We start from the raw sequence: 24,067 nt of genomic DNA, 5'->3' as shown, positions 1-24,067 counted from the left end.
CATGCCCTGTGCAATGCCCTGCAATGCCCCCTGCAATGCCCTGTGCAATGCCCCATGCAATGCCCTGCCATGCCCTGTGCAATGCCCTGCAATGCCCCCTGCAATGCCCCGTGCAAGGCCCTGTGCAAGGCCCTGCAATACCCTGCAATGCCCCCTGCAATGCCATGTGATGCTCTCTGCAATACCCCCATGCAATGCCCCATGCAACATCCCATGCAACACCCCATGCAACACCCCTTGCAATGCCCCTGCAATGCCCCATGCAATGCCCCGTGCAACACCTCATGCAGTGCCCCATATGATGCCCCCTGCAACACCCCAAGCAATGTGCCGTGCATCGCCCCGTTCTGTGCTCCAGCTCCGCTGCTCCACAGCACTTTGGCTCCTGTTCTCCTTCCCTCTCCCCCCCCATCCTCACCCATAAAGCCCACCATCCCCTTCCCTCTCCCCGGGCCGAGCGGTGCCTTGGAAGAGACTGGGAAAACCCTGGCAAATCCAGCCCTTTCCACCCCAGGGAAGCTCTGCCAACGCGCGGGGGGCCAGGGGAGCTGGTGCCCCTCCAGCCTTCCTCCCCCTCGTCCCCCCGGCCTCCCCTCCTTCCCTGCCTGGGCATGGCTCTCCCTCCTCCCCCAGCCCCTGGCGTCACCGTCACCGCTTCGAGTAAGAGCGGAGACATCCTTCGCCCAAGCCCAGTCCTCACCGGAGCCCTCCGCGGCACAGCATCCCAACCCCGGCACGGCAGAGGGAACGGGGGGCTTCGGGGACCCCCCCTTGCTCTCCCTGCAGCAGGTAAGGGGGTGCGCTGGGTCCAGGCTGGGTGGGAAGGAGAGAAGCTCTTTTTCCCTGCAAATATCCATGACTAAAGGCTGTTTGCGGAGTGCTGAGGACGATCAGGGAGCGATGGGGAGGAAGCAGCAGCAGGGAAAGTTTTCCAGCTCTGCCTGAAGTTCACATCTAAAACCCCCAGACCCCTTGCTGTCCGCCTTTAAAATCCAATAAATAAGTTATTTATTCTCGCTGCATCCCTGACTGCACGCCGGGATGCCGAGCTTCGCCGGGCTCACCGCGGCCACGGGCATCCTCCGGTCCAGCCTTTAGCATCCGCGCTTTCCCTCCGGGAAAGTGTTCGGCAAGTACCGGCGTTTTGCAGGCACGTAGCCGCCTCCCGGGGCATCTCTGCTGCTTCAAACCGAGCGCTTTGTGTCCCGGAGCGATGGGAAATCCATCGGGGCAGTGATTTGGATGCAGGGAGATGAGGCAGGGCTGTAGGTAAAGGTCAGGCAGGAGGGCAGGGCTGCCCGCCCCGCTGCCAGGCTGGGCCCGAGCTGCCCGGTGCTGCCGGAGGAGCACGGAGGAGGGCGAAGCAGCGATGGGAGGGAAGGGGGATGCGGGTGCAAGGGGGTGGTGGGGTGCCGCGGCACCCTGGGGTGGCCGGTGGCCTCCCACCCATGCAGCCCCCTTCCCACTCACCTGCCCATCCCCACCCACGGGTGCATGTCCCCTCTCCACCCGTGTCCCCCTCAGACCCCCTTGGCCACGTACAGACAGTTTCAGGCACAGCTTTGCAGCACCCAGGGCACCTCCTTCCCCCTTCGATATCTACCAGAGCTCTGGGGGACCCATGACATCCCCACTCGTGTGATGGGGATGGGATAACCAAGCCCGCAGCAGGAGCAGCTCCCCCAGTACCCCCATACTCTCCAGTACATGGAGATATCTCAGCCAGGAGAGACCCATCCATAATTTTCTTTTCAGCTCAGCGCAGTGGCTGGTGTTTCTCCTCCCATTTCCCACCCCCTCCACCATCCATGTATTAATCAGTTGAAAACTGCGCAGAAGATGATGATGATGATGAGTTCAGGAGGGCTTCGTGGTTTTACCAGGCCAGCGAGGAATTTAAGCCAAAGTAGCTTCTTGTTTAGCAACATCAGTGCTGGGCTGGGAACCTTCTTCTCTTTGGGGATGAAAGCATTTGCCTCCTGGAGAGGGGAGGCTGCTCCTGGGGGCACGGGTCAAGCGTGGAGGAGTCACCTTGTAAGGACGAGCAGGTTTCGGGGCCTCTGCAGAGCAAGTGATTTCTCCCCTTGCAGAGATTTCCTTTGCTGGGGAGGGGAACAAACCACATCCATGGATGGAGGGATGGATGCCTAGGTAGAGGGATGCATGCATGGATGGATGGATGGATGAAGGGATGGATGGATGGATGGATGGATGGATGGATGGATGGATGGATGATGGATGGATGAGGGTGGATGGTGAAAGGATGATCCCTCATTTCAGGAGCGCTCCTGGAGAAACCAGCCCCGGGAGCCTGTTCGGGGCAGCGCAGTCTCTTGGAGCAGCTGAGATGCTTCCCCCTCCCTCGCTCTCAGGTCCCAAACCAGCTTTGAGTCGGGCAGGGCAGAAGGATGGTTGAAACCGGTTACTTTCTGGTCACCCCAGTAAGGTCTGGAGCACTGGGCTCCATCTCTGCTATTAAATCACCCAGGAGCAGACCCGGGCTCCCCATTGCTTTAACTCACGGTCTGGCTGCCAGGCCGCGACCGACGCTGCCCGGATTCGCACCCTGCCCACCCGAGGAGCACTCGTGAAACATTTTTGGGGACATTTTTCCCTTGACTCTGCCATGGTGGCAGCTCGGGTCAGCTCCAAGCCCTGCTCGTGGCTGGGAGCGGCTTTGAGGGGACCACAGTGGGACTGTCACCTCCCAGACCCACGCTGTGGTGGCATTGCGGTGACAGTGCCGCTCTCTGCTGTCTTTCCAGGAATGAAATTTGGGGCAGGCAGCTCAGCAGAGCGTCCCAGGCCACGCACCCACCCTAGCCTTGCTGTGTCCTTGCTGAGGCTCTCCCAGCCCACCTCCAGCTCCATCCATGGCTCCTCCAGCGCTCGCTAATGGCGGGGACACGCAGGACACCCCGTCGGAGGTCCCCTATGGTGGCTTTCCCTGCTGAGCCTCCTCTCCCACTACCACCTCAGCTCATCGCTCCCCCTGGTCCCTCCTGGAGGGCTTTGCAAGCTGCTCCAGGGAGGGGGTCCACGGGGGACACTAGCACAAGGAGGATGGGGCGGCTGTCCCATGGCATCATCCCTGTCATCGCGTGGTGCTTCGTCACCTTCCAGGCGGGTAAGGGCGGCTCTGGCTTTCCCTGGGGTACCTGAATTTCCTTCGCTTGAGCCCTGCCTTCCTATGGGTGTCACCCCGGGGGGGGGTAAATTTGGGGAGAGGGGAAGCCAAGGGGGCTGTGGTGCATGCGCGTGGAAAACCAGTTCTCTCCCAGTTTACCCCCATGCAGTCTCTCCGCACTCCCAGTCTCCACGCTGGCATGGTGCCCTCCACCACGTGCCGTGCAAGGAGGGGGTTCGTGTCTTTGCAGAGCAGCTTGACACCACCCAGACGCTTGGGTGGGGACGGTCTGCTCTGGGCCATCCCCCACAGGGGATGGACCTCTGGGACCCCAGATCCATCCTATGCGAGCTAGAAATGTTGGAGGGACAGAAAAAAAATGGATTTTGCTTCCACCCCCTGTCAACACAAGTCCTCCCAGGAGCTGGGCATCTTGCTTGTCCCTTCACTTGCGACCAGCCCTCCCCAACACCTCTAAGACCCTCGAAGCTGCTCAGCACATCGTCCCCGGCCAAAGTACAACCGGGGCCCCTTGCTGGGCTTGCCTGCGCAGCAGGGAGAGCTTGCACGGGGCACGGGGCATGCTACGGGGCCGTACACCCATCCTTCTTCAGGGCAGAGCCACCCTTAAGACACCTCTTCGGTTGCACGTCACTGTGCAAAGCCCTCCCTCCCTCCACCCCTCAACTTGCTCGAAATTTATGGGGCTCTGCAGCGAGCAAGGACGGCTGAGCGATGCGTCGCAAGCTGACGGCACCAAAGACCAACGCCAACAATTTCTAGGCAGAGCAAAGAGCGTTGCGTTCCTTCCCAGCCCCGTCTCCAGCCCAGCCTGAGGGATGGTCTCTGGGCAGGCTGCAGCAGTCCCAAGGACTGGGTTAGCCTCCACCTTGCAAAGCTGAACCCGTTAGCACCAGTAAGAGCAGCTGGAGGGGACTGGGAGAGGGACCTCAGCCACCCAAGAGCGGGATTTTCTCAGCCAGCATTGCAAGGTTGACCTTGCACCGCTCTCCGCTCCCTGGGGCAGTTTTGAAGGAACTAATTCCCCTCTCCCCATCCCAGGGTGGGGTTTAGCATCCCTGCCTGCTGCAGCAGAGAGGGGGCTTGCCCCGGATGGGCACCCCATTTCAGCGGGGTGCAGGGCTGTGGAAGGGGAGGTCAGCGAGCTCTCCCTCACCCCGGCCCCATCTCTGTCTCCCCGCAGCCGCCTGCCTGCGGGAGCAGCCTGGCAGCCACGCCGAGGAGCGTCTCTTCAAGCACCTCTTCACCGGCTACAACCGCTGGTCACGGCCAGTGCCCAACACCTCCGACGTGGTCATCGTGAGGTTCGGGCTCTCCATCGCGCAGCTGATCGACGTGGTGCGTAGCCCACCGGCAGGGACCCCGGTCCCATGTGGTGTCTGACTTTTCACCAGTTGGTCTTACTGGTCTGCCAGACCAGAGCCTGGGAACACTGGTGCGAGGTTGGGTTTTGGGTAGCAACAACCCCCTGGCCATCTCCAGCGAGTGACAAACCACCCACCCTGCCTCCCTCAGACCTCCAACGAGCAGGGGCGTCTGCACCCCTCCTCTCCATCCCAAACCCTCCCTTCCCCTGGCAGCAGGAGAGCATCCAGGGAAACTGCAGTTCTCCATCCCTGCCATGTCCTTATCCACCATCTACCTGCCCCGGGGCACCTCTGGGCTTTGCTGTCTGTCCGTCCCTTGCTTATTCCTCCCATGGACACCCATCTATCCACCCATCCAACTATCTACCTATCCATCTGTCCACCCATCTACCTATCCATCTGTCCACCTGTGCACCTATGCATCTATCCACCTATCCATCTGTCCATCTGTCCATCTGTCCATCTATCCATCTGTCCATCTATCCATCCTTCCATCCACAGGACTATCCATTTGTCCGTCCATCGGAGCGGCTCAGAGCTGTGCGCTGCAATATGCTATTTCTTGCTGCCATCTAGTGAGCAGATATCTCAAGGAAATGCAGTCTTGGACTTGTACTGGTACCAGTTGCTTCCAGGAGCTGAACCCCAGATGTGGCAGGCAGAAAGTGAAAGCAGTGATTTGGGGGACGATGCAGTGATGGGACAAGCCCTGTCTCCGTCTCCTCTCACCTCTCCCTCTTTCCCACCACAGGATGAGAAGAACCAGATGATGACCACGAACGTCTGGCTGAAGCAGGTAGGAGCCTGTTCCCTCTCTGGGGCAAGGGCAGGAGCGTGTCAAGGAGGGCACAGCATTTGGGGCAGAGAGACCCTGCCCAGGGGGGCTTGGTGGCATCTCCATGGTGCTGTTCCTCTGGGGGATGCTGCCAGAGGAGGAGGAGGCATTGGGCAGCTTGGTCCCACCAGACCCAGGGCCACCTGATGCCCTTCCCTCCATGTCTCCCTCCAGGAGTGGAGCGACTACAAGCTGCGCTGGGACCCGGCGGAATTCGACAACGTCACCTCCATCCGGGTGCCTTCCGAGATGATCTGGATCCCCGACATCGTGCTCTACAACAAGTGAGTGACACTGCCGAGATGGGGCATCCCTAGGGCCAGCTCCCCCATCCCATCCCATCCCATCCCATCCCATCCCATCCCGTCCCGTCCCGTCCCGTCCCGTCCCATCCCATCCCATCCCATCCCATCCCTGCAGCTCATCCCATCCCATCCCATCCCATCCCATCCCATCCCATCCCATCCCATCCCATCCCATCCCATCCCATCCCATCCCATCCCATCCCATCCCTGCAGCTCATCCCATCTCATCCCATCACATCCCATTCCAGTAGCTCCCTGGTGCTGCCAGCCCCCATGGGCCTCCTGCCCCGCATCCCACCCCAGTGGTAAGGATGCAAATCAGTCTTCATCCATCTCTCCATGTCCTCATCCTCCCACCCATCTCCATGCTCTGGGTGATGCCCAAGAAGGTGAACCCAGCACCATGTAGGGATGCACGATGGAGCCACATCCTCAAATCAAGGCTCGTACCAGCCCTGAGAGCTGAGGGAGCTCCTGGCCCTGTTTCTTGGGGCAAACGCTTCGTCCTCCTCTGGCCTTCACATCTCTCCATCCCTGCAGCGCTGACGGGGAGTTCGCCGTGACCCACATGACGAAGGCCCACCTCTTCTCCAATGGGAAGGTGAAGTGGGTGCCACCCGCCATCTACAAGAGCTCGTGCAGCATTGACGTCACCTTCTTCCCCTTCGACCAGCAGAACTGTAAGATGAAGTTCGGCTCCTGGACCTACGACAAGGCCAAGATTGACCTGGAGAACATGGAGCACCATGTTGATCTCAAGGATTACTGGGAGAGCGGCGAGTGGGCCATCATAAATGCCATTGGCACCTATAACTCCAAGAAGTATGACTGCTGCACCGAGATCTACCCCGACATCACCTTCTGCTTCATCATCCGCCGCCTCCCGCTCTTCTACACCATCAATCTCATCATACCCTGCCTGCTTATCTCCTGCCTGACTGTGCTGGTCTTCTACCTGCCCTCCGACTGCGGGGAGAAGATCACCCTCTGCATCTCCGTCCTGCTGTCCCTCACCGTCTTCCTACTGCTCATCACAGAAATCATCCCGTCCACCTCGCTGGTCATCCCTCTCATCGGCGAGTACCTCCTCTTCACCATGATCTTCGTCACACTCTCCATCATCATCACCGTGTTCGTCCTCAACGTCCACCACCGCTCCCCCAGCACCCACACGATGCCCTGCTGGGTGCGCAGCTTCTTCCTTGACTTCATCCCTCGCTGGCTCTTCATGAAGCGACCCCCGGCCCTGCCTCCCCCCGAGGGGACCGCGGGACAGTACGACCTCCCGGGGACGAGGCTCAGCACCTCCCGGTGCTGGCTGGAGACCGATGTGGATGACAAGTGGGAGGAAGAAGAGGAGGAGGAGGAAGAGGAGGAGGAAGAGGAGGAGAAGACCTACCCCAGCCGCATATCCCAGGCGGGGTCCCACAGCCAGGGTGCCCAGTGCCGCTATGGCTGCGGGCGCCAAGCTGGGAAGGCGTCAGGGGGCTCAGCCCCCCGGGGGCCCCCCAAGGGGGAGGAGGAGGAGGTGGGCTCAGACCAGGGGCAGACGCTGTCCCCCAGCATCCTGAAGGCCCTGGAAGGGGTGCAGTACATCGCGGACCACCTGCGAGCCGAGGATGCCGACTTCTCGGTGAGTGGGTGCCTCTGAGGGCCGGGGGGTGAGGAGGGGGTCCCCCACTTGTACCTCCATGGGGAGGTCCATGCTGTCAGCCCTGGTGGGTTCCCTGGCTGCTGAGGACCCAAAACCAGGGAGAAGATCAACGACCACCTCCTGGGAGATGTCCGGTCCATGGGGTCAGTTGAGGCCATGGGATCAGTTGAGGCCAGCTTCCGTCCCTGCTGGCTGCGGGGGCGTTGGAGGTCCCTCTCCTGCCCACACTGTCCTGCTCTCAGAGAGCAGCGAGGGACCCGGCTCAGCGGCTGCACCCCTACTTTTAGCCAAGTGGCTTCAGAAAACCCTGGGTGGGATCAGCTCTGCCCCGAGCAACCTCCCCGGAGAGGTCCATACCCCAGCCCTGCTGCTCCAGGGATTTCCCGAGACACGGGGTATCTCCTCGTCCTGAGGCCAATGGCAGATGCAGAGGAAGCCCTGGGTGGTCTCCTAACTGCAAAGGGTCCTCACAAACGGGGGGGCTGCATCCTCTGCCCGCCCTCACAGCCCCTCTCCGCTCGGCAGGTGAAGGAGGACTGGAAGTACGTGGCCATGGTGATCGACCGCATCTTCCTCTGGATGTTCATCATCGTCTGCCTGCTGGGCACCGTGGGGCTCTTCCTCCCACCCTACCTGGCGGGGATGATCTAGGGGCCGGGCCAGGCTGCGGTGGGGATGGCGGGCAATGCACGTTCCCTTCTCCCGGGGAGCGGGCATGGTGGTGCCCACATCCAGCCGGACCCTCGCCTCTCCCTGGGAGGACATGGTTGCAACCATGGAGGACCCTCCGATGGGAAATGCAGGGTGAAGCAAGAGCTGTGCCAAGGGGTGACCTGGGGATGGTGGGGAGGGACGGCTGCCTGCCATCCTGCCCGGGGCAGTTGCAGCCATCCCGGCATCGAGGAAGGCACGGTACAGCTTCTCCATTGCTTGAGCGCAGGCTGGAGGCATCTAGGAGAGGCATCTGCTTCCTCGAGCTGCTGCAAGTCCTACCCGAAACCCAAGAGCTGCGTCTGGGTGTGACTCCAACGTGCTGGGCAAGAAGAGGGGACCTCACAGCTGCTTTAGGATTACAGGCTGGTGTGGTCATGCATGACATGGGGGAGGCAATAACGCTTCAGATGATCGATGCAGAAGGGGTACAGGCGTGGGATGGAGGTCCCTGCTCAGCCGCACGGCTTGGGGGTCTCTGCTCTGCAAAGCCCAGCCCAGGCGCAGACCCTCTGCAACCCGCCGGCACGAGCAGTCACTTCCACACCATCCCACACTGGAGCTCGGAGCAGCAGGGAGACGGGAGCAGCCAAACCAGAAATGCGGGTGGCTTGGAAGGGAAAACCCACCCTGTAGAATGGGATAACCGACCCAGCCACGGCCAGACGGTGCCCACGGACCCCAGGAGCTCAGGGGTGCTGCCCCACGCTGGACTTGGCTGGTGTGGGGGGAAGCTGCACTGGCAAGGTCCATCTTCAGCAAATCCTCCTCTCCATCCCACGTCAGATCCCAAACCATCTGGCTCTGATGACTGCTGCAATCCAGCTCTTAATTTCTAGCTGCCGTATACCCTAAAGGGCCCATGCTTACAGAGAAAAGAAGAAGATGCTCTCTTCTTCCATGCTCTGAGAGACACCAGGTTTTTCCTGCAACGTTTTCTCCTCCTGGGGACCGACCCATGGTGGTGCTGGGTGCAGTCTGAGGGGTTTCAGAAAACACTTTGTGCTTTCAGGAGTGAAACGGGCCAGAAGAAACGGTGCCACGGAGGGATGTGCACATCCCGAGGGTGTTGCCTGGCTTATGAGGCCACCAGGGCACAAGCTCTGGGGTGACCCCCCCCAGTGTGGCACTAGACCCCCAAGCATCCTTTTTGTGGGGTGGGAACCCATATTCATGGCTGCGCTAGCACGCACAAACCACTTCCCGACAGCCTCCACCATGAATTCCCTGTGATTTTCCTTCTGAAAAGCAAGGGTCTGGAGATACTCTTACTAGCAAGCCTCAGGGTGGGAGAAGGGGGAGTCCAGGCCCCTCACCTGGATCGTGGGCTCAACGGGAGGGAAACGGGGCTCCAGCGAGGACGTGGATGCAGCAGACCCAGGTTGACCCCAGCAGCTCCCCCGGCGATGCTGCCACCGGGATGGCGCTTCCCCACGCCGGCAAGATGGCTCAGAGCAGCACGACCCTTACTCTTTCTAAGGCGACGCTGGTGACCAGGGGACTTGTCCCCATGGTATGGGGGTGACAGGCAAGCACAGGCACAGCGGGACTTTGTGCATGGTTTATCTCAGCCAGAATGAACAGCATTGTGGGAAGATGCTGGGGAAAAGCCCGAACCGTACGGTTTCCAACTCAAAGCACAAACCGAACAGAGACTTGGTTTGCCGTCGTCGCTTACACAGAGCAGCTCGGAGAAAACTCAGCTGGAAGAGGCACCGTTCTCCTGGTTTGTGTCACCAAAGGCTGCGGTCCGTGGGGTCCCATCCCTCCCCGTGCTCTGCAGGCTTGGGGCCAGGCACGCTCCGGCCACGGGCGCCAGAATCGGCTCCACTGCGGCGCATGGACCTGCCTCCCATCATTAAATAAAGTCTTCTGTACAATGTACAAGGAAACGCAACCAGTCCCTCCGGCCACCGCTCCGATGGCCCCTGGGGACCCCCGCGCGGCCCCCCGGGATGCCAGCTCCCCCAGCCGCTGTGCCCTCCGGCTCCCGGTGGCGAGGAGTGGGGTCCAGGTCCCCGTCGCGACATGCCGCCTGCGGCCATCCGTCCTCGGAGGGGCCAAGGGATGGACACGCAGACCTGCTGGGGAGCAGGGACCTGCCAAGCCAGAGGGATCTTCAGCTGCCCTCGGGAATGGCCAGGTCCTCCCCAGCCCTTTCCAGGGACAAGTCACTTGATGCCTCCCTTCTTCAGAAGACCGACAAGACGATGCTAAAGACACGAGTGGCTGCAGGAGGGGGGACAGGGAGGGCAGGACGGCGAGGCCACGGGAGACACACAAAAGCCAGCTCCTCCGCAACGCTCTTCTCCCATCTCCGCCGCCAGACGCACGGCGGTCCCTTTCCTCCTCTCCTTCCCCACCCCTTCTTCTTCCCTCTCTCCGCCCCTGCCCTCACTCCACGGACAGCTTCACGAGGTTGGCCTGGACCTTGGCTTGGTCCACGGCATCCAGGAGGTTCTTGGCATCCACGGCCAGGGTGTGGGAGGCCATCAGCATCTGCCGCTTGCACTCTTCGCTCAGCGAGGTGACGGCGTTCTGCTGCGCCAGGCGCATCTTGTTGATGAGGTCGGCCAAGTCCTTGTTGAGCAGCTTCTGGGTCCCCTCGATCTGACCATGACACGTCGGGGTTACAGACAGGGGTGCCACCAGCACCCAAGCCCACGCCAGACCCCTCTCCCTCCTCCCCAGTCCTACCTCGGTGCGGGAGGCGGCGGGCAGGACGGGCAGGATCTCATCGACGCTGCCGATCAGCTTCCGCAGGGACAGGCCCACGTTCTGCGGGGAGGGCGGCAGGGTTAGGGTGACTCCAGGCATGAGCACGGGGAAGTGGTGCATGGGAATAGCCTGTGCTGCTGAGCCAAGGATCCCATTCGGGAGAGGGGCATAGTGGCATAGTGGGAGACTCTCCCACTGTTGACCTAAGGACTCAATGGAGGAGCAGGGGGTGCTGCAAATGCTCCCATCGTTGACCCAAGGACCCAACGGAGGAGCAGGGCATGCTGGAAATGCTCCCATTGTTGACCCAAGGACCCAACGGAGGAGCAGGGAGTGCTGGAAATGCTCCCACCATTGACCCAAGGACCCAATGGAGGAGCAGGACATGTTGGAAGCTCTCCCACCATTGACCCAAGGATCCAAAGGAGGAGCTGGGAATGTTGTAAATGCTCCCTTCTACATGTGCAAGACCTTCCTGAGAAGGATGCTTGGTGGGAGTCGCTCAGCAGACTCATTCCCAACTCCCTCCCCTATTCCCCTGGCGTGGCCTCCTCCCTGCCCTCCCTACCTTCACCATGAGGATGTACCCCTCCGGGGGCAGGAGGCTGATCTCATTCTTCAGCTGCAGCACGGCCCGCACCAGGTCCATGACGTTGCTGTACACCATGTCATCTGTGCGGTCCAGGTTGGCGGTGGGGGCCGGGTGGATGGACTGCTGAGGAACGGGGACACAGTGGGATCAGATGGGCCGAGGGAGCAAGGAGGGAAAGACCAACACCTATGGGGAGCCCTGGCCAGACCCATCCACCTCCCACCCATGACCCCGGTGCTGCTGGGTCTGTCTGACCCCTTTGGGGACTGGGGGAGTCAGAAAAGTCCCATCCTGCAGATGCAGAGGGATGATGGAGGTGGGGGAGGAGGACAGGGACCGTGGTGGCCCCGTCCAGGGAGGTCTTACCTGCGCCCCAAGTCTTGGAGGCTTCTGGGGGGGCCCTGTGAACTCCGCTACGCCATCAGTAAGGGAAAGGAAGGAGAGTCACTCTGGCTGTTCCCCTGGACACACGGGCACTTTGCAAGACCCCAGGGACCCGTGCCACCTCCCGCACCTCCCTGGAGCAGCGTGTCCCACTGTGGCTGGACACCCTGACCCACCCCAGCTGTGCCACCTCACCGCAGGGTCAGAACCCCCTGGACCCCCATGCCCGGGACAGGCGGACCCCCCTCCCTGGGGCAGGCAAAGCTGCTGCCCATCATCTGGGATTTCTTTCATGGAGGATCCCAAAGCCAGGAGGGATACGGCACCGAGGCTCCTCGCAGCTCAGCGCAGGGATCCCCACTTGCAGCCCCAAAGCGGGTGCTCGCGGGTGGGGCGCCACAGGCAGCCCCGCACCCTGTGCAGATGTGGGCACTCACTGTAATCCGTCTCCTTCTCTGGGAGCAGCTGTGGGGGGAAGAAACAGCAAATGAGAGGCACAAAGTCCTGGCTGGAGGCGGCGAAGAGGGAGGAGGCATCGCCATCCCCTCCCAGGGCTTCTGCTGGGGAGCTCCGGACCACCGGGATTTCACCCCATTAACATTTGCAGATTAATTTTCCCCATGCGAGGGGCACATATATAAATATCTATCGCCTGTCAATGCCAAAGCAAATGAGGATCTCCAGGCACCCCCAGGAGAAGGACCCCCTGCACCCAAATACACCCCAACCCGGTCTCTCCGGAACGGGCACCACTCACCGGAGGAGCGTTGTTGTTCATAAACACCATCGGGTCCTGCAAAGGGGGAGAAGTTTTGTGAGAGGCATGCAAAAAAGGAAAACAAAAAGGGAAAAAAAGGGATTTTCCTGATTTCTGGGAGACTCATGAAACACAACACAGGAACGCATCTCTGCAGGGTCTGCGAATGTGGGAGGGGAAGGGGCTTCATGCCCGGCACTGGTCCCATCTCCATCCCATCCCATCACCCCTACCCGCTCCCTGCCTGCTCCAGGGGTACCAGAAACCTCAAACTGCTGCTCCAAAAAACGCTGAAGCTTAATTCAAGCAGCTGTGTGCAGTCGCTCGGCATCCGACAGCTCTGGGGGCGAGGGGAGCTGGGCTTTGCTTTATCAGCTGCGTGAGTCGATCGAATAAAAGATTTTCTGTCTCCTTCCAAGCCCGTCTCACCACAAGCTGATGCATTAGTCACACATTAGCTATCTCCAGTCCTTATTTCAAAAGCATTATAAAAGCTCATTAAGAGGCGATTGCAAGTATTTAAAAATTCCCCAAGTTTCAAAATATTCATTTTGAAATGAAGCAGCTCCATGAGGTTTTTAGGGGTGGGGAAAATAAAGGGGTGCAAGAGGTTTGGCTGCTGGAGGAGCCGTTCCTCTAAGGAAAATTGGCTTTTCCAGCCATGAAGAGCAATCTCAACGGCTGCTGTGGCTCTTCCTCATGGAGGTCATGAGGGTGCAAAAGCTGGAAGCCCCCGGCCCGAGGCTGCTCACCAGGGATTGCTCCTCCTGCCGCAGCCACTGGTAGTCCTCCGCCATCTGCTTCTGCTGCTTGTCCAGGACCTGCCGGATCTTGAGCCTCTCCATTTCCCAGAGCTTCTGCGCCTCCTCCCTGCTGTTGGGACGGAGGAAATCTTCCTCCTGGCATGCAGGGCCGGCGGTGACCGGGAGGCTCAGGAGTCAGAGCCCCCTGATTTCGGCACGGGAGCCAGAGCCCTGCTCCGTGCATGCAAAGCCATGCACCAGACCCCAACGGCTGTGAACCCCCAAATGGAATTTGGGGAGCACTTGGGTTTCCAGCAGGGAGGGGAAACCACCGGCTGGCCCCAAATATCCCACAGCTGTATCCCGGCACTTTCCGTGGGCAGCATGCATGGGCCAGCCTGGGGAGCAGCTCATCATGCCTGTGGTGCGGCCGTGCTTGGCATCACAGCTGTCCTGGCACACCGGGCAGAGCACCTCAGGATGTGTCCCAACACCCAGCTCCGGTGGCAATGCCGAGCGTGAGGAGCCAACCAAAGCCCCGAGGAAAGGCAGCCGCCTGTCCCCTCCCTGTTTTTGGGGATGCCGTGCCACCTGCTCATCCACCAACATGCCTTCACCGGGATGTGCATGCAAACGTGCACGATGGGGGGCTGGAGACACCCCAGAGCCCTTCATGGGCTTGATCCCTCCAGCCTGCACACAGCACCCGTGGGGTGACAGGATCTGGCCCTCCCGCAGCTGGGTTGGCAGCAACATTGAGCTCAAAGCAGCGGAGGCAGCAGCACGAAGCGGAGCGCGGTGCAGCGAGCATCCCTCCCACTGAGCCTCCTGCGAGGTCCCCGGCATGCCCAGGATGAGGCCACATGGGACCGGGATGTCCTCTGGATGCCACGGGAGGGGGGAATCCCTCTCTTACCCTCATGCTGTGGCGCTTGAAGACATTGTGGCGGTTGAGCGGCGGGGTGTGCAGGGAGTTGGCCGGAGACTGGTACTCGATGGGGTTGGTGAGCGTAGGCGAGCTGGCACACAGACCCTCGGGCACCTGCGGGCGGGCAGGGGAGGGCGGGCAGCAGGGCGGCGCGGGCACAAAACAAGGCCACGGAGGGGTTAGTGCAGACAGACGGACGGATGGAGCAGACAACGCGGGGGAGAGCGGCTTTTGCACCAGGAGCAGCCTCTGGCCTCATGCCCGTCCGTGCAGCAGGATCGGGACCTTCCTCCCTGCTCGGCTCTTCCTCGCCCTGAGCACGGGTTTGAGACCTCCCACGCTGCTGCCTGGACCCCTGCCCAGCCCCAAAAAAGCACCCAAAATAGTCGCTCTTAAGGGCTTCAGCCTGATGCTGCTGGGACCAGCACCGGTCCTTGCAGAGGGGGTGACCTGTGCTCCCCCAGGACAGCCAAAATCAGCCCAGGTAACACCAGAGAGCAGCAAACCTCCTCTCCTCCCAGCCGTGCACGCAAACCGGCCGGTGCAGAACATGCAAACTTCCTTTCCTTGGGGCAAAAGCCTCTCTGCTAGCTCTGAGGGACGGACAAAACACGGGGAGGGCAGGGCAGGGCATGGCTGAGCCCCGAGTGGTGCGGTGTCCTGCTGGCAAGGCGGCGGGAGGCACTTGGTGGTGGCATGGGGCACCTCGGAGCCCCAGAAGCCACGAGCCCCCACGGGCTTGAGCTCCAGGCAGGGCTTTTCAGCGTTGACCCCTTTGCTCAGGTCCCAGGTCCCATGCTCTGGCCATGCAACCTTACCTGGAACTGCAGCTTGGGAGCCAGGAGGTTGCTCTGGGGTGGTGGCTTGTACCTGGGTCTGCTGGGCTGCGGGGAGCAGAGGAGGGAGAAAGGCACGGTGGGTGCAAGGTCGTGGAGGTCCCGCTTCTGCAGCACCCATCAGTGGGTCGAGGCGGGGAGGAACCCGCCCGCAGGGGCTCTGCTCTCTCCTCACCTTCGGAGGTGGCTCCTGGAAGGACGGCGGCTCCATGATTTTGGGAGGCCGGTGGCGGTTGTTCCTCTCCTGCTCCTTGGCCAGCTCCTTCTCCGTCAGGTAAATGTCACTGCAGGGGGAGATGGAGGGTGACACCCTAAGGAGGGAGCATTGCCACGTCTCCCATTCCCAGAGCATGGGGATGCTGGAGCTGGATGGGCCATGGAAAACACGAGGGGGCAAGGAGGGATGGGAAGAGGGAAGGGAAAGGACTGGGAGGACAGAGCATGGTCCTGGCCAGCCACACCAGCGTCACCATGGCTGGCCCCAGCGAGATGTGGGGTCAGGACTCCCCTGCAAGACCCCTCCCCGGGAAGCCGAGCATTTCCATTTCAGCCCAGGCACCACCACCACCCCGGGGGCAGGTGGGCTCAGATGGCCTCAAATGGTCCTCTGAGTTCAGACTTGGCCAGAAAACTCCAGACCCAAAATCTTGCACGGTTTCATTCTTCTCCTTCACCCACTTGCCCACCCCTCCATCAACCCACGGACCCCCCAGCCCATCATCAGTCCCCCGCCTCCCCGCTCACCTCAAGCTGCAAACCAAGTCCTTGAACTTGGGCCTTTCGCTGGGGTCGTAGTTCCAGCAACGTGTCATGAGGGTGTAGAGGATGGGAGGGCAGAGATCGGGCTTGGGCAGGCGGTCGCCCCTCTCCAACACCCCGATCACGTCCTTGTTCTCCAGCCAGAAGAAGGGCTGCTTGCCGTAGCTCAGGATCTCCCACATGCACACAGCTGTGGGAGCAACATGAGGAACCTCAGCTGATGCTAGAGCTGGGGGACCAGCCCCTCGCCTGGGGTTTTTGGGGACCTGGTGACAGTGCCACTCTTTGCTGCGTGACACCAAGTCACTTGGCTGCTCAGCTTTTCTGGTCCCTGGGTGAAAAATGCAGAGGAAAGAGCTGCCTGCTCTCCCGGGGATGCTGCAAGGAGCCCAGCTCCTGGTTGCTGCTGGCCATAGGGCTGGTAGGGACAGACAGATGGACAGATGAGCGCCAGAAGCCATGGGGATGGGCTGATAGATGGCTATTGGCAGGGGGTACAGTTTAACTCAGCCCCCTGACTGTCCTGAATTCACTGGAGGAGGAAGCACTTAATGATGGTTGAATTGCAAGAAGCTCTGCCCCGGGAGCCCTTTCCCCAAGGTCAAGGCTGGGATAACCCCCCCCCCAGCTCTGGAGCAGGATTTATCCCTGTGCATTAAGATGATGCCACGGGAGGTGGACAACACGCGGGACCCCGCTCTGTCCCACCACGCACCAAACATCCAGACGTCGCTGGCCGTCGTGAAGCGGCGAAAGTTGATGGACTCGGGTGACATCCACTTGATGGGGAGACGGGTGATGGACGCTGGAGGGAGAGACAGGCGGTGGCCGTGCTCACTGCAGGGGGGACGGAGCAGCCCCAGCGCAGGCAGGGCAGGGCAGCCAGGTCTCACCACGGTCTCTGCCCCAGCCCCTTCCCACCACCCCGTCCTGCTGTTGCAGGGAGCCCCGCTGCGTGCTGGCTCTACCATCCGGAGAAATCCCTGCTCCAACCTGACAGGGTCGGAGCGAGCCCCAACCCCATCACGCAGCTCTTACCTTTATAGTACTCCTCGTCCTCGATGTACCTGGAGAGCCCAAAGTCTCCCAGCTTCACGCACTCTGGGGAGGCCACCAGGACGTTCCTCACGGCAATATCCCTGCAAGGAGAGAGACCCTTGGCTGGGGAGAAGGGATGGAGAAGGGGAGCTCACACCCGGACAACCAGCTCACCCAGCTGCAAAAGGGGTCTGCAGCAAAGGATGCTGCCAGCCTCTGCCTCTGCCCGCTCCTGCTCCCCGCCTGCCTGGCCCCCCACGGTCCCTGCCGTCCCCTGCCTCTCCTGGCATCCCACCCGCCTCCTTTTCCCTCCTGCCCTACCTGTGCACGCAGTTGATGGCCTCCAGGTAAGCCAGGGCTTTGCTGATCTGCAGCGCGTAGAGGATGAGCGTGGGCACGGCGAGGCAGTGCTTGTTCTGCTCCAGGTATTGCCCCAGCTGCAACGGGACGAGCAAGGGGGGCTCAGGGACCGAGCAGGGGCAGGAGGGGTGGCAGGGGAACGGGACGGGCTCCAGCGGTGGGACCCCGCTCACCTCTCCGTAGGGACAGAGCTCCATGATGATCCAGGTGGGCTCCTCTTCTGCGATGCCGATGAGCTTCACAATATGGGGGTGGTCCAGCTTCTTCATCAGCACTGGGGGGGGACCCCGTCAGACACCCTGCAATGGGGGGCCCCCCCTCCAGGAGCCCAAACCCCTGTCCTGGGGTGCAGGGGCAGGTCTCTGCCAGGAAGCCAGAGACAGAGCAGGAGGAATTGCCAGGAATAGCCTAGTACATCCCCAAAGGGGTTGGGGCTCCTGGTTCCCAGATCCCCAGGGCTCTCCATCCAGGTGGTGCCCGTCTGCTCTCACGCAAGGATTCAGCAGCTTTTCTTCTCCATCCCTCCCATAAACCAGGTATTTTGGAGAACAGACACACCACAGGGGCACAGGAGTCCTCCCTCCTCCTGCTCTGTCCCGCGTTGCAATGGCAATTTGTCCCCAAGCAGGGACCAGCAGATGCCAGGGCAGGGTTCCACCATCCTATCTCTAACACCCCACCATTGCAACACCACAAACACCGCTGGGCCCCCCACATCTGCCCTCTGCCCACCTAAGCGAGCCTGGGGTGGGGCTAAGCAGGCTCTGTCCCCCCCACAGAGGGCAGAAGGACCCCCCCGGTGTACCTGCTTCGCTCAGGAACTTGTCCTTGTTCTCCGGGCTGCAGTCCTTCTTGCAGGTCTTCACAGCCACATTGACCCGCTCCCCTTTCTGCAAGGAGAAGAAGAAGTGGGGGCTGCTTTGCCCCACTCCATGGAGGAGGCAGGCAGGGCAGGGAGAGGGCAGGACGCTCACCGGGGTGGTGTAGATCCCCTCAAAGACCTCTCCGAAAAAGCCTTCTCCGAGGATCCTGCCCAATGTGACGTCCTCCCGGGAGATCCCGTAGTGCTGGGCTTCATGGACAGCAGAGCAGGGCAGAGGCGGCAGCATCAGTGGGCGGGAAGCCGCCTGTACCCCTGCCTGCTCCGTGGGCAGAGCCCCCATGTTAAGCGGGAGATGTTGGCGATCCCTCTCCATCACCCCCTTTGCCAAGGACCCACGCACGGGTCCTGCCCCACGGCACGTGGGGTGATCCCAGCTCCTTCAGCCCCTTTGGGGAGCAAGGTGCAGGCAAAATCTGGTTCCCAGCTTTTCGGGGATAGGGTGGGAAATTGGGGTGGGCAGGAGGAGGTGGGAGAGCTTGGTTGGGGTGCTGGGAGATGGCCAAGAGGGCAGCCAGGGGGGTGGCACCTACCTCCAGACCTCGGTCTTGAAGACTCATCAGGGATTTCAGCATAAATATCGGAGTCTAGGGCAAGAAGGAGGTTGCAGGCAGGGATTCAGGCAGTTCACCAGGCAGCGGGGTTTCTTGCAGCATCCCCATGGGGTCCGGCCACCTCCCCCGGGATGCTCAGCTGCATCTCGACCCCCAGGCAAAGGGCTGGGGGTGTCCAGCTCCACCAAAACCCCAAATCTCCATGCACCGGTGTCCCACAGCCCTGCCTGCATCCCCCGGCTTGGTGGGAAGGGAGGAGAAGAGCCAAAAAACTCACCCACGCTCACGCTGTCCGACAGCACGGACTGCCTCTCCTCCAGGTGCCTGGGGGGTGGGAGGAGGTGGGGGTCAGGGAGCGGGGTGGGGATGTGGGAGGGGGTCCCAGCCCCGCTGCGGGGCTGGATGCTACTCACGGGGCCGGGATCTGCGGCAGGCTGATCCTCTTCTCCTGCTCTGTGGAGAGGACAGCGGACAGTCATTTATCTCCCCGATGGGCCCCCACAGCGTCTCGACCACACGTGCAGTGAGTTCGGTGGGTCTCAGCTGGGGTCACTCCAAAGCCATGGGTGATGCTGTGGCCACAGAGAGAGCGGAGAAGGGGGTCGGTGCCCCCCAGGGCACTCACCTCTCCTGGGGAAGACGATGAGGGAGGTTTCCAAGTCCCCTTGCAGCCGGCAGTAGCCATCGATGAGGTCGGCCATGTTCTCCGCCTCGGCCAGAGAAGCTGTCTTGATAGCCAGGGACTGGGGGAGACGGCAGGGACGGCTGAGCCCAGAGCTGGGGCAGGGGGATGCTGGGATGGCGGCTCCCCCGCCTCTCTCCACCCTGGGGTAGCTGGGTGACCACCTCCCCGCTCTGCAGTGGATCCCAGTCTGTCCCAGCACCCGGGGCAGCTTGGAGGTGCCCTGCTTTGGGGACAGTCTCCCCTCGGCTGGGGCTGGGGGCAGGAGCGCTCTCAGTGAAAATGGAGCCATCCACCAAGTCCTGCCTAACCCCCAGGGATGCGATGCCACTCCAGGGCACCCGGGGGTCCCTCCATCCCACCCACACCCCCCAGCACCCGGGGCATCCCCCCCAGTGCCTCCTCACCTGGGGGGTGCCGCTGAGCCCCAGCTGCAGCACAGCCCGGCCATCCTCCACGCTGGAGCACTTGATGGACTTGATGTGCTTGAATTCGGCCAAGCACGTGGGCTGGGGAGAGAGGCAGAGCCCCGGCATCGACTTTCATCACCGATTTAAGGGCAGCCATCCCCCACTCCCCATCCAGCACCCAACACCTCCCCATACCTTGGCCTCCTTGCTCGTCATCTGCCGGATGCCCTTGGGTCCGATGACCAGGTCCACCGTGATGTTCCACCCTTGCTGGGGGGCGGGGGCAGCAGAAGGAGGACGCAAATTTGGGGGGAGCGTGTACCCCCAGAGCCAAGTCCGTCCCGTCCCCCCCCCCCCCCCGCCTCAACCTGCTGCAATGGGTGAAACACCTTTGGGAAAAAAAACCTCCCTTCCCAGAGGGATTTGGAGAGAGGATGGTTTGGAGAGGGGATGGTGGATGGTGCAAGGCCAGGAGCCCGGTGTGGGTGGTTTTGCTCCTCCTGAACTCCAAAGGGGTCCCCAGCGCTCCTGGTTTGCCGCCTTCTCACCCCAAAGGGGTTCAGCAAACTTCAGGCACTGGCTTGCACCCACCGGGCTTGGACGCCTGGGGGTGGAAGGTCCCCAGAGCCCCCCGCTGCACCCCCAGCCCCTCTCAGCAATCAGCATCCTCCCAAAAGGCCCCCGGGGCCTCCCTCACTGTGGGGAGGGGAGAGATGCTCAGCTCCCCCTCCAGGGAGGTGATGCAGGGGGCTGCAGGATCAGCAATCCCCTCCCCAGGGGATTTGGGGTTTGCGCCTCCCTTGGGGGACAGCGAGCGATTCCCAAGCCTTGGAAACTCCCCGTGGGGTCTGCCCTTAGCCCAGCGTGGCCGAGCTCCTCTCCGAGCCCACAGACTGTGGCAGGGAGCAGCCCACAGCAGGGTGGCTTTGTCCCCGCTGCCACCTGCGAGCATCCCGGTCCGCGCTGCCCAACTGGTGCCAGGGGACGCTTCGGGTGGCAGCTCGGATGACTACGGTCCCATCTTTAGCAAGACTTTGCTGGGTTTAAGGCCATGGGAGATGCCATGCTGGAGGTTGTCCTCATCCTGCAGCGGCCCCCCTGCACGGTGCCTGGCACGGGGGGCACAGCCAATGCGCCTGGCCCCAAAGCACCCATCCCATCCCATCCCATCCCATCCCATCCCATCCCATCCCATCCCATCCCATCCCATCCGGTGGACTCACGATGAGCTCGCAGCGGTAGGTCTCCTGGTCGATGTTGGCGAAGGTGGCGAGGGTGTGGAAGAACTTGAGGATGCACTCCTCCTCCCGCAGCAGCGCGTACTGCTGGAAGGTCTGCTGGATCATCTTCCGAAACTGCTTGGGCTGTGGGGACAGTGGCCGCTAGCCACGCCGGCCACGTGCCAGGCACACAGCGGGGATGTGGGGTGCAGAGGGTGTGAGCTGCACACAGACATGTGCACGCACACGGACACGTGCACGCACACGGACACACGGATGCATGCACTCACCTGCAAATATGAATATGCACCCGCACATATGCATGTGCATCTACGTGCACACCCACGTGTGTCCACATGTGTGTGCATGCCAGCATGCCTCCGCGTGTGTGTGCTCATTCACGTGTACTCGAGGGCAGGCAGATGTGCATGCACATGTGTGCAAACCAATGCATGCACACGTGGTGCACATGTGTGTGCATGCAGATGCATCATCACGTGTGAGCAGATGCACTTGCATGCATACATACACATGCATACGTATGCACATGCATGCGATACACCTTCACGTGTGTGAGCAGACACGCCTATACATGCAAATCCACCTGTGCACACTGATATACACAGGAGCACACGTGGCGCTGCATGTGAATGCACACACAGAGGCAGCTACACCTTCACGAGTGTGTGCAAAGCTCCACGAGTGTGCGCAGATGTGCGCACGTGCATGTGCAAACCCACGCGTGCCCGCTGATGCGCACGCTTGGCCCCATATGTGCATGTGTACACACGCACGGGTGTGTGCATGCAGACACATCTTCATGTGTGTGAGCACAACGGCACACGTGCACAAGTGTGGGCCGATGCGTGCACGCGTGCATATCTACGTGTGCGCTTCGGTGCGCGCACGATAGCACCCCCAGCCACGGCTGTGCAAGCTTACGCAGCTTGCGCCCGCACACCCAGCCCTGCCTGCCCGCACCCACTCACCTTCAGGTTCTCCTGCATCTGGCTGGGGAAGAAGAGGTCCAGACCCACCTCCTTCCTGCAGAGCAGAGACCCCCGTGCATTTTAACACCCCGCGGGGAGCTGCAGACGGGCGGAGGTGGGGGGGAGGCACCCAAGTGGGTGCTGAGGGGCAAGGGGGTGCTCTTGGGGGAGAAGGTGCCCACCCAGCGCAGTGAAAGGTTCCCATCTCCCCCCGCTCCTTGCACCCTCCCCATCAGCGGGGCTGATGGCTGCAGGAGGATGAGGAGCTGCAGGAGGATGAGGAGCTGCGGGAGGATGAGGAGCTGTGGGAGGAGGATGAGGAGCTATGGGAGGAGGATGAGGAGCTGTGGGAGGAGGATGAGGAGCTATGGGAGGATGAGGAGCTATGGGAGGATGAGGAGCTGCGGGAGGAGGATGAGGAGCTGCGGGAGGATGAGGAAGGCCATCTGCAGATCCCCAGACCCTCGGGCCCGGCTGGACGGCGTGGGGGGTTTAGGGTAAGGGGTTTTCTGCCCAGCGGGACAGGCTGTGCCTACTCACTCCAGGAACTCGAAGTTGGACTTCTTGTCCAGCGCGTTGTGAGGCATGTCCTTATAAAACCTCCTGCGGGAAGGGAAGGACATCAGACAGCCGCCCCGCGCTCGCATCCCCCTGCCGCGTCCCCCCCCCACGGCACAGAAGGAGCTGGAAACTCCCTTCCCTGGTGGAAAACCCTCCCTGGCCCCGGCCCCGGCCCCACTTCCCCGTCCTCCCCAGCCCTCCCGCTGCGGCAGACGGGCCAGGACAGGCGGAGGCACGTACCTGAGCTCCAGGCAGCCCAGCTGCAGGGCCATGCCTTCGCTCACCTTGCTGGCGTAATTCTGCATGTACTCGCTCCGGAGCTGCCGAGGAGACGCGGGGGTCAGGAGACAGAGGGGATGCTCGCAGGGCATGCTCGCGAGGGATGCTTGCAGGCGATTCTTACAGAGTGTGTTTGCAGGGGATGCTGGCAGGGGATGCAGGCAAGGGATGCAGGCAGGGGATGCAGGCAGGGGATGCTGGCAGGGGATGCAGGCAGGGGATGCTGGCAGGGGATGCTGGCAGGGGATGCAGGCAGGGGATGCTGGCAGGGGATGCTGGCAGGGTCCACACCCTCCCACATCCCGCGCTGGGACGCAGCCGGGGCAGGAGTGCGGTGAAGGGGCTGGGACTGGCCGTCCCCGATGGAGATGCACAGGTCCAGCAGCGGGATGGGACCGTCAGCAGCCCAGGGGGAAGGTAAATGGGCTACAAGGACTTGGGGCTCTTGGGAATCGTCATTTCGGGGCTGGGGCGGAGGAAGCACCCTCCTGGAGCTGGGGAGTGGGTCAGGGTAGGTGGAGAGCAGACCTGGCTGGGGCTAGGAGACCCCCGGGGCCACCTCTGACCTGCTGGTAGAAGTAGAGCAAGGTGGTCCTGTCCTCTTTGAAACACTCCATGAAATCCTCCGGCAGATAGCGGATTTGGAGATCGTACCTGCCAACAGGAGAGCCCCGATGAGGACCACGCCGGAGGAGCTTTCCCTCTAATGGGGCTCGGTGGTTCCCATGCCCCTGCCCCAGGTGGGTTTGGGGACGTGGAGAGGGACACCACCACCATGAGGTCCTACCTCCATTCGGCTTCCAGGTGCAGGCACTCGTACTTCTCCTGCACTTCGCCCACCGTCAGGTCCGGGTGCAGCCAGTGGATCTCATCCGACTTCACGTGCTTCAGGCGGAGCCCGTAGCACTCGGCCAGCTTGATGTCGGGCCCGATGCGGCCGCTCACCAGGATGGACCTGATCACCTCCTGGGGTGGAAAGGAGCAGGGCTGTGACCCGAGCATCCCCAGCCAGGCTCCAGATGAGCTTTAGGTAGCGGGAAAATGAGGAGGAAACACAGCACGACCGCAACACAAATGTCTCTGGAGCAAAAACGCAGCTCCGGGAACAGCCACCAGCCCCAGTGGTCTCCATGCGAAGCCTACAAAGATGCCTCCCGCTTGCTCTGCAACAACCCACAGCCTGAACATGTCTCATCCAACTGCCCAGAGGTGTTTTGGTCAGGGATAAAAGCCCAGCTGGGTCATTTCCACCCTTCCTTATGCCTCAGCTGAGCTACACCCCACGCCCAGCATCGGCTGCAAGCAGGTGGCAAAGCAGATATCGTTGTTGCCAGTCAGCTTGCAGGGAGTCCCCAGG

The 24,067-nt window shown here is 61.6% G+C and overlaps 2 protein-coding genes across 13 annotated transcripts in view; one reads left to right on the top strand and one right to left on the bottom strand.

Annotated features, from left to right (window-relative positions):
- Positions 1-2,895: 2,895 nt before the first annotated feature.
- Positions 2,896-7,960, top strand: CHRNA2 (cholinergic receptor nicotinic alpha 2 subunit). 6 transcript variants are annotated; one of them, XM_087774492.1, is made up of 6 exons: positions 2,896-3,127; positions 4,332-4,486; positions 5,267-5,311; positions 5,525-5,634; positions 6,196-7,288; positions 7,835-7,960. In XM_087774492.1, exons 1-6 carry the CDS (start codon positions 2,896-2,898, stop codon positions 7,958-7,960), a joined length of 1,761 nt encoding a protein of 586 aa, XP_087630618.1. The 6 variants fall into 6 exon arrangements, with proteins under 6 accessions (XP_087630618.1, XP_087630621.1, XP_087630619.1 ...); XM_087774495.1 differs by lacking the exon at positions 2,896-3,127 and having other exon boundaries at positions 4,361-4,486; positions 6,196-6,898; positions 7,034-7,288; XM_087774493.1 differs by lacking the exon at positions 2,896-3,127 and having other exon boundaries at positions 4,367-4,486; positions 5,267-5,349; positions 5,488-5,634.
- A 1,607-nt stretch (positions 7,961-9,567) lies between these two features.
- The window catches only part of PTK2B (protein tyrosine kinase 2 beta), a 31,967-nt gene continuing 17,467 nt past the window's right edge, over positions 9,568-24,067 (bottom strand). For 4 of the 7 annotated variants that reach the window (XM_087774175.1, XM_087774172.1, XM_087774174.1 and 1 more), the window contains exons 3-31: positions 23,498-23,676; positions 23,277-23,364; positions 22,672-22,751; positions 22,411-22,473; positions 21,871-21,925; positions 20,885-21,025; positions 19,857-19,931; positions 19,659-19,760; positions 19,195-19,312; positions 18,983-19,022; positions 18,847-18,893; positions 18,549-18,602; positions 18,110-18,207; positions 17,941-18,025; positions 17,309-17,409; positions 17,097-17,212; positions 16,776-16,876; positions 16,453-16,542; positions 15,723-15,927; positions 15,154-15,262; positions 14,961-15,026; positions 14,131-14,256; positions 13,224-13,370; positions 12,472-12,507; positions 12,152-12,179; positions 11,697-11,752; positions 11,307-11,453; positions 10,718-10,798; positions 9,568-10,630 (exon numbers count right to left, since the gene is read on the bottom strand). In XM_087774175.1, coding sequence (XP_087630301.1) covers positions 10,415-10,630; positions 10,718-10,798; positions 11,307-11,453; positions 11,697-11,752; positions 12,152-12,179; positions 12,472-12,507; positions 13,224-13,370; positions 14,131-14,256; positions 14,961-15,026; positions 15,154-15,262; positions 15,723-15,927; positions 16,453-16,542; positions 16,776-16,876; positions 17,097-17,212; positions 17,309-17,409; positions 17,941-18,025; positions 18,110-18,207; positions 18,549-18,602; positions 18,847-18,893; positions 18,983-19,022; positions 19,195-19,312; positions 19,659-19,760; positions 19,857-19,931; positions 20,885-21,025; positions 21,871-21,925; positions 22,411-22,473; positions 22,672-22,751; positions 23,277-23,364; positions 23,498-23,676 — 2,850 coding nt within the window. In that variant the 3' untranslated portion in view covers positions 9,568-10,414. The remainder of the gene's footprint in view (positions 10,631-10,717; positions 10,799-11,306; positions 11,454-11,696; positions 11,753-12,151; positions 12,180-12,471; positions 12,508-13,223; positions 13,371-14,130; positions 14,257-14,960; positions 15,027-15,153; positions 15,263-15,722; positions 15,928-16,452; positions 16,543-16,775; positions 16,877-17,096; positions 17,213-17,308; positions 17,410-17,940; positions 18,026-18,109; positions 18,208-18,548; positions 18,603-18,846; positions 18,894-18,982; positions 19,023-19,194; positions 19,313-19,658; positions 19,761-19,856; positions 19,932-20,884; positions 21,026-21,870; positions 21,926-22,410; positions 22,474-22,671; positions 22,752-23,276; positions 23,365-23,497; positions 23,677-24,067) is intronic. The other 3 variants (XM_087774173.1, XM_087774177.1, XM_087774178.1) reach the window with 3 other exon arrangements.

Source organism: Nipponia nippon, unplaced genomic scaffold (genome assembly GCF_047370975.1).
Source record: "Nipponia nippon isolate SJK-2023a ecotype South Korea unplaced genomic scaffold, ASM4737097v1 scaffold_4, whole genome shotgun sequence".
Taxonomy (NCBI): Eukaryota; Metazoa; Chordata; class Aves; order Pelecaniformes; family Threskiornithidae; genus Nipponia; species Nipponia nippon.
The sequence above is the reverse complement of the archived record's forward strand: the minus strand, read 5'-3'. Positions and strand labels throughout refer to the sequence as shown.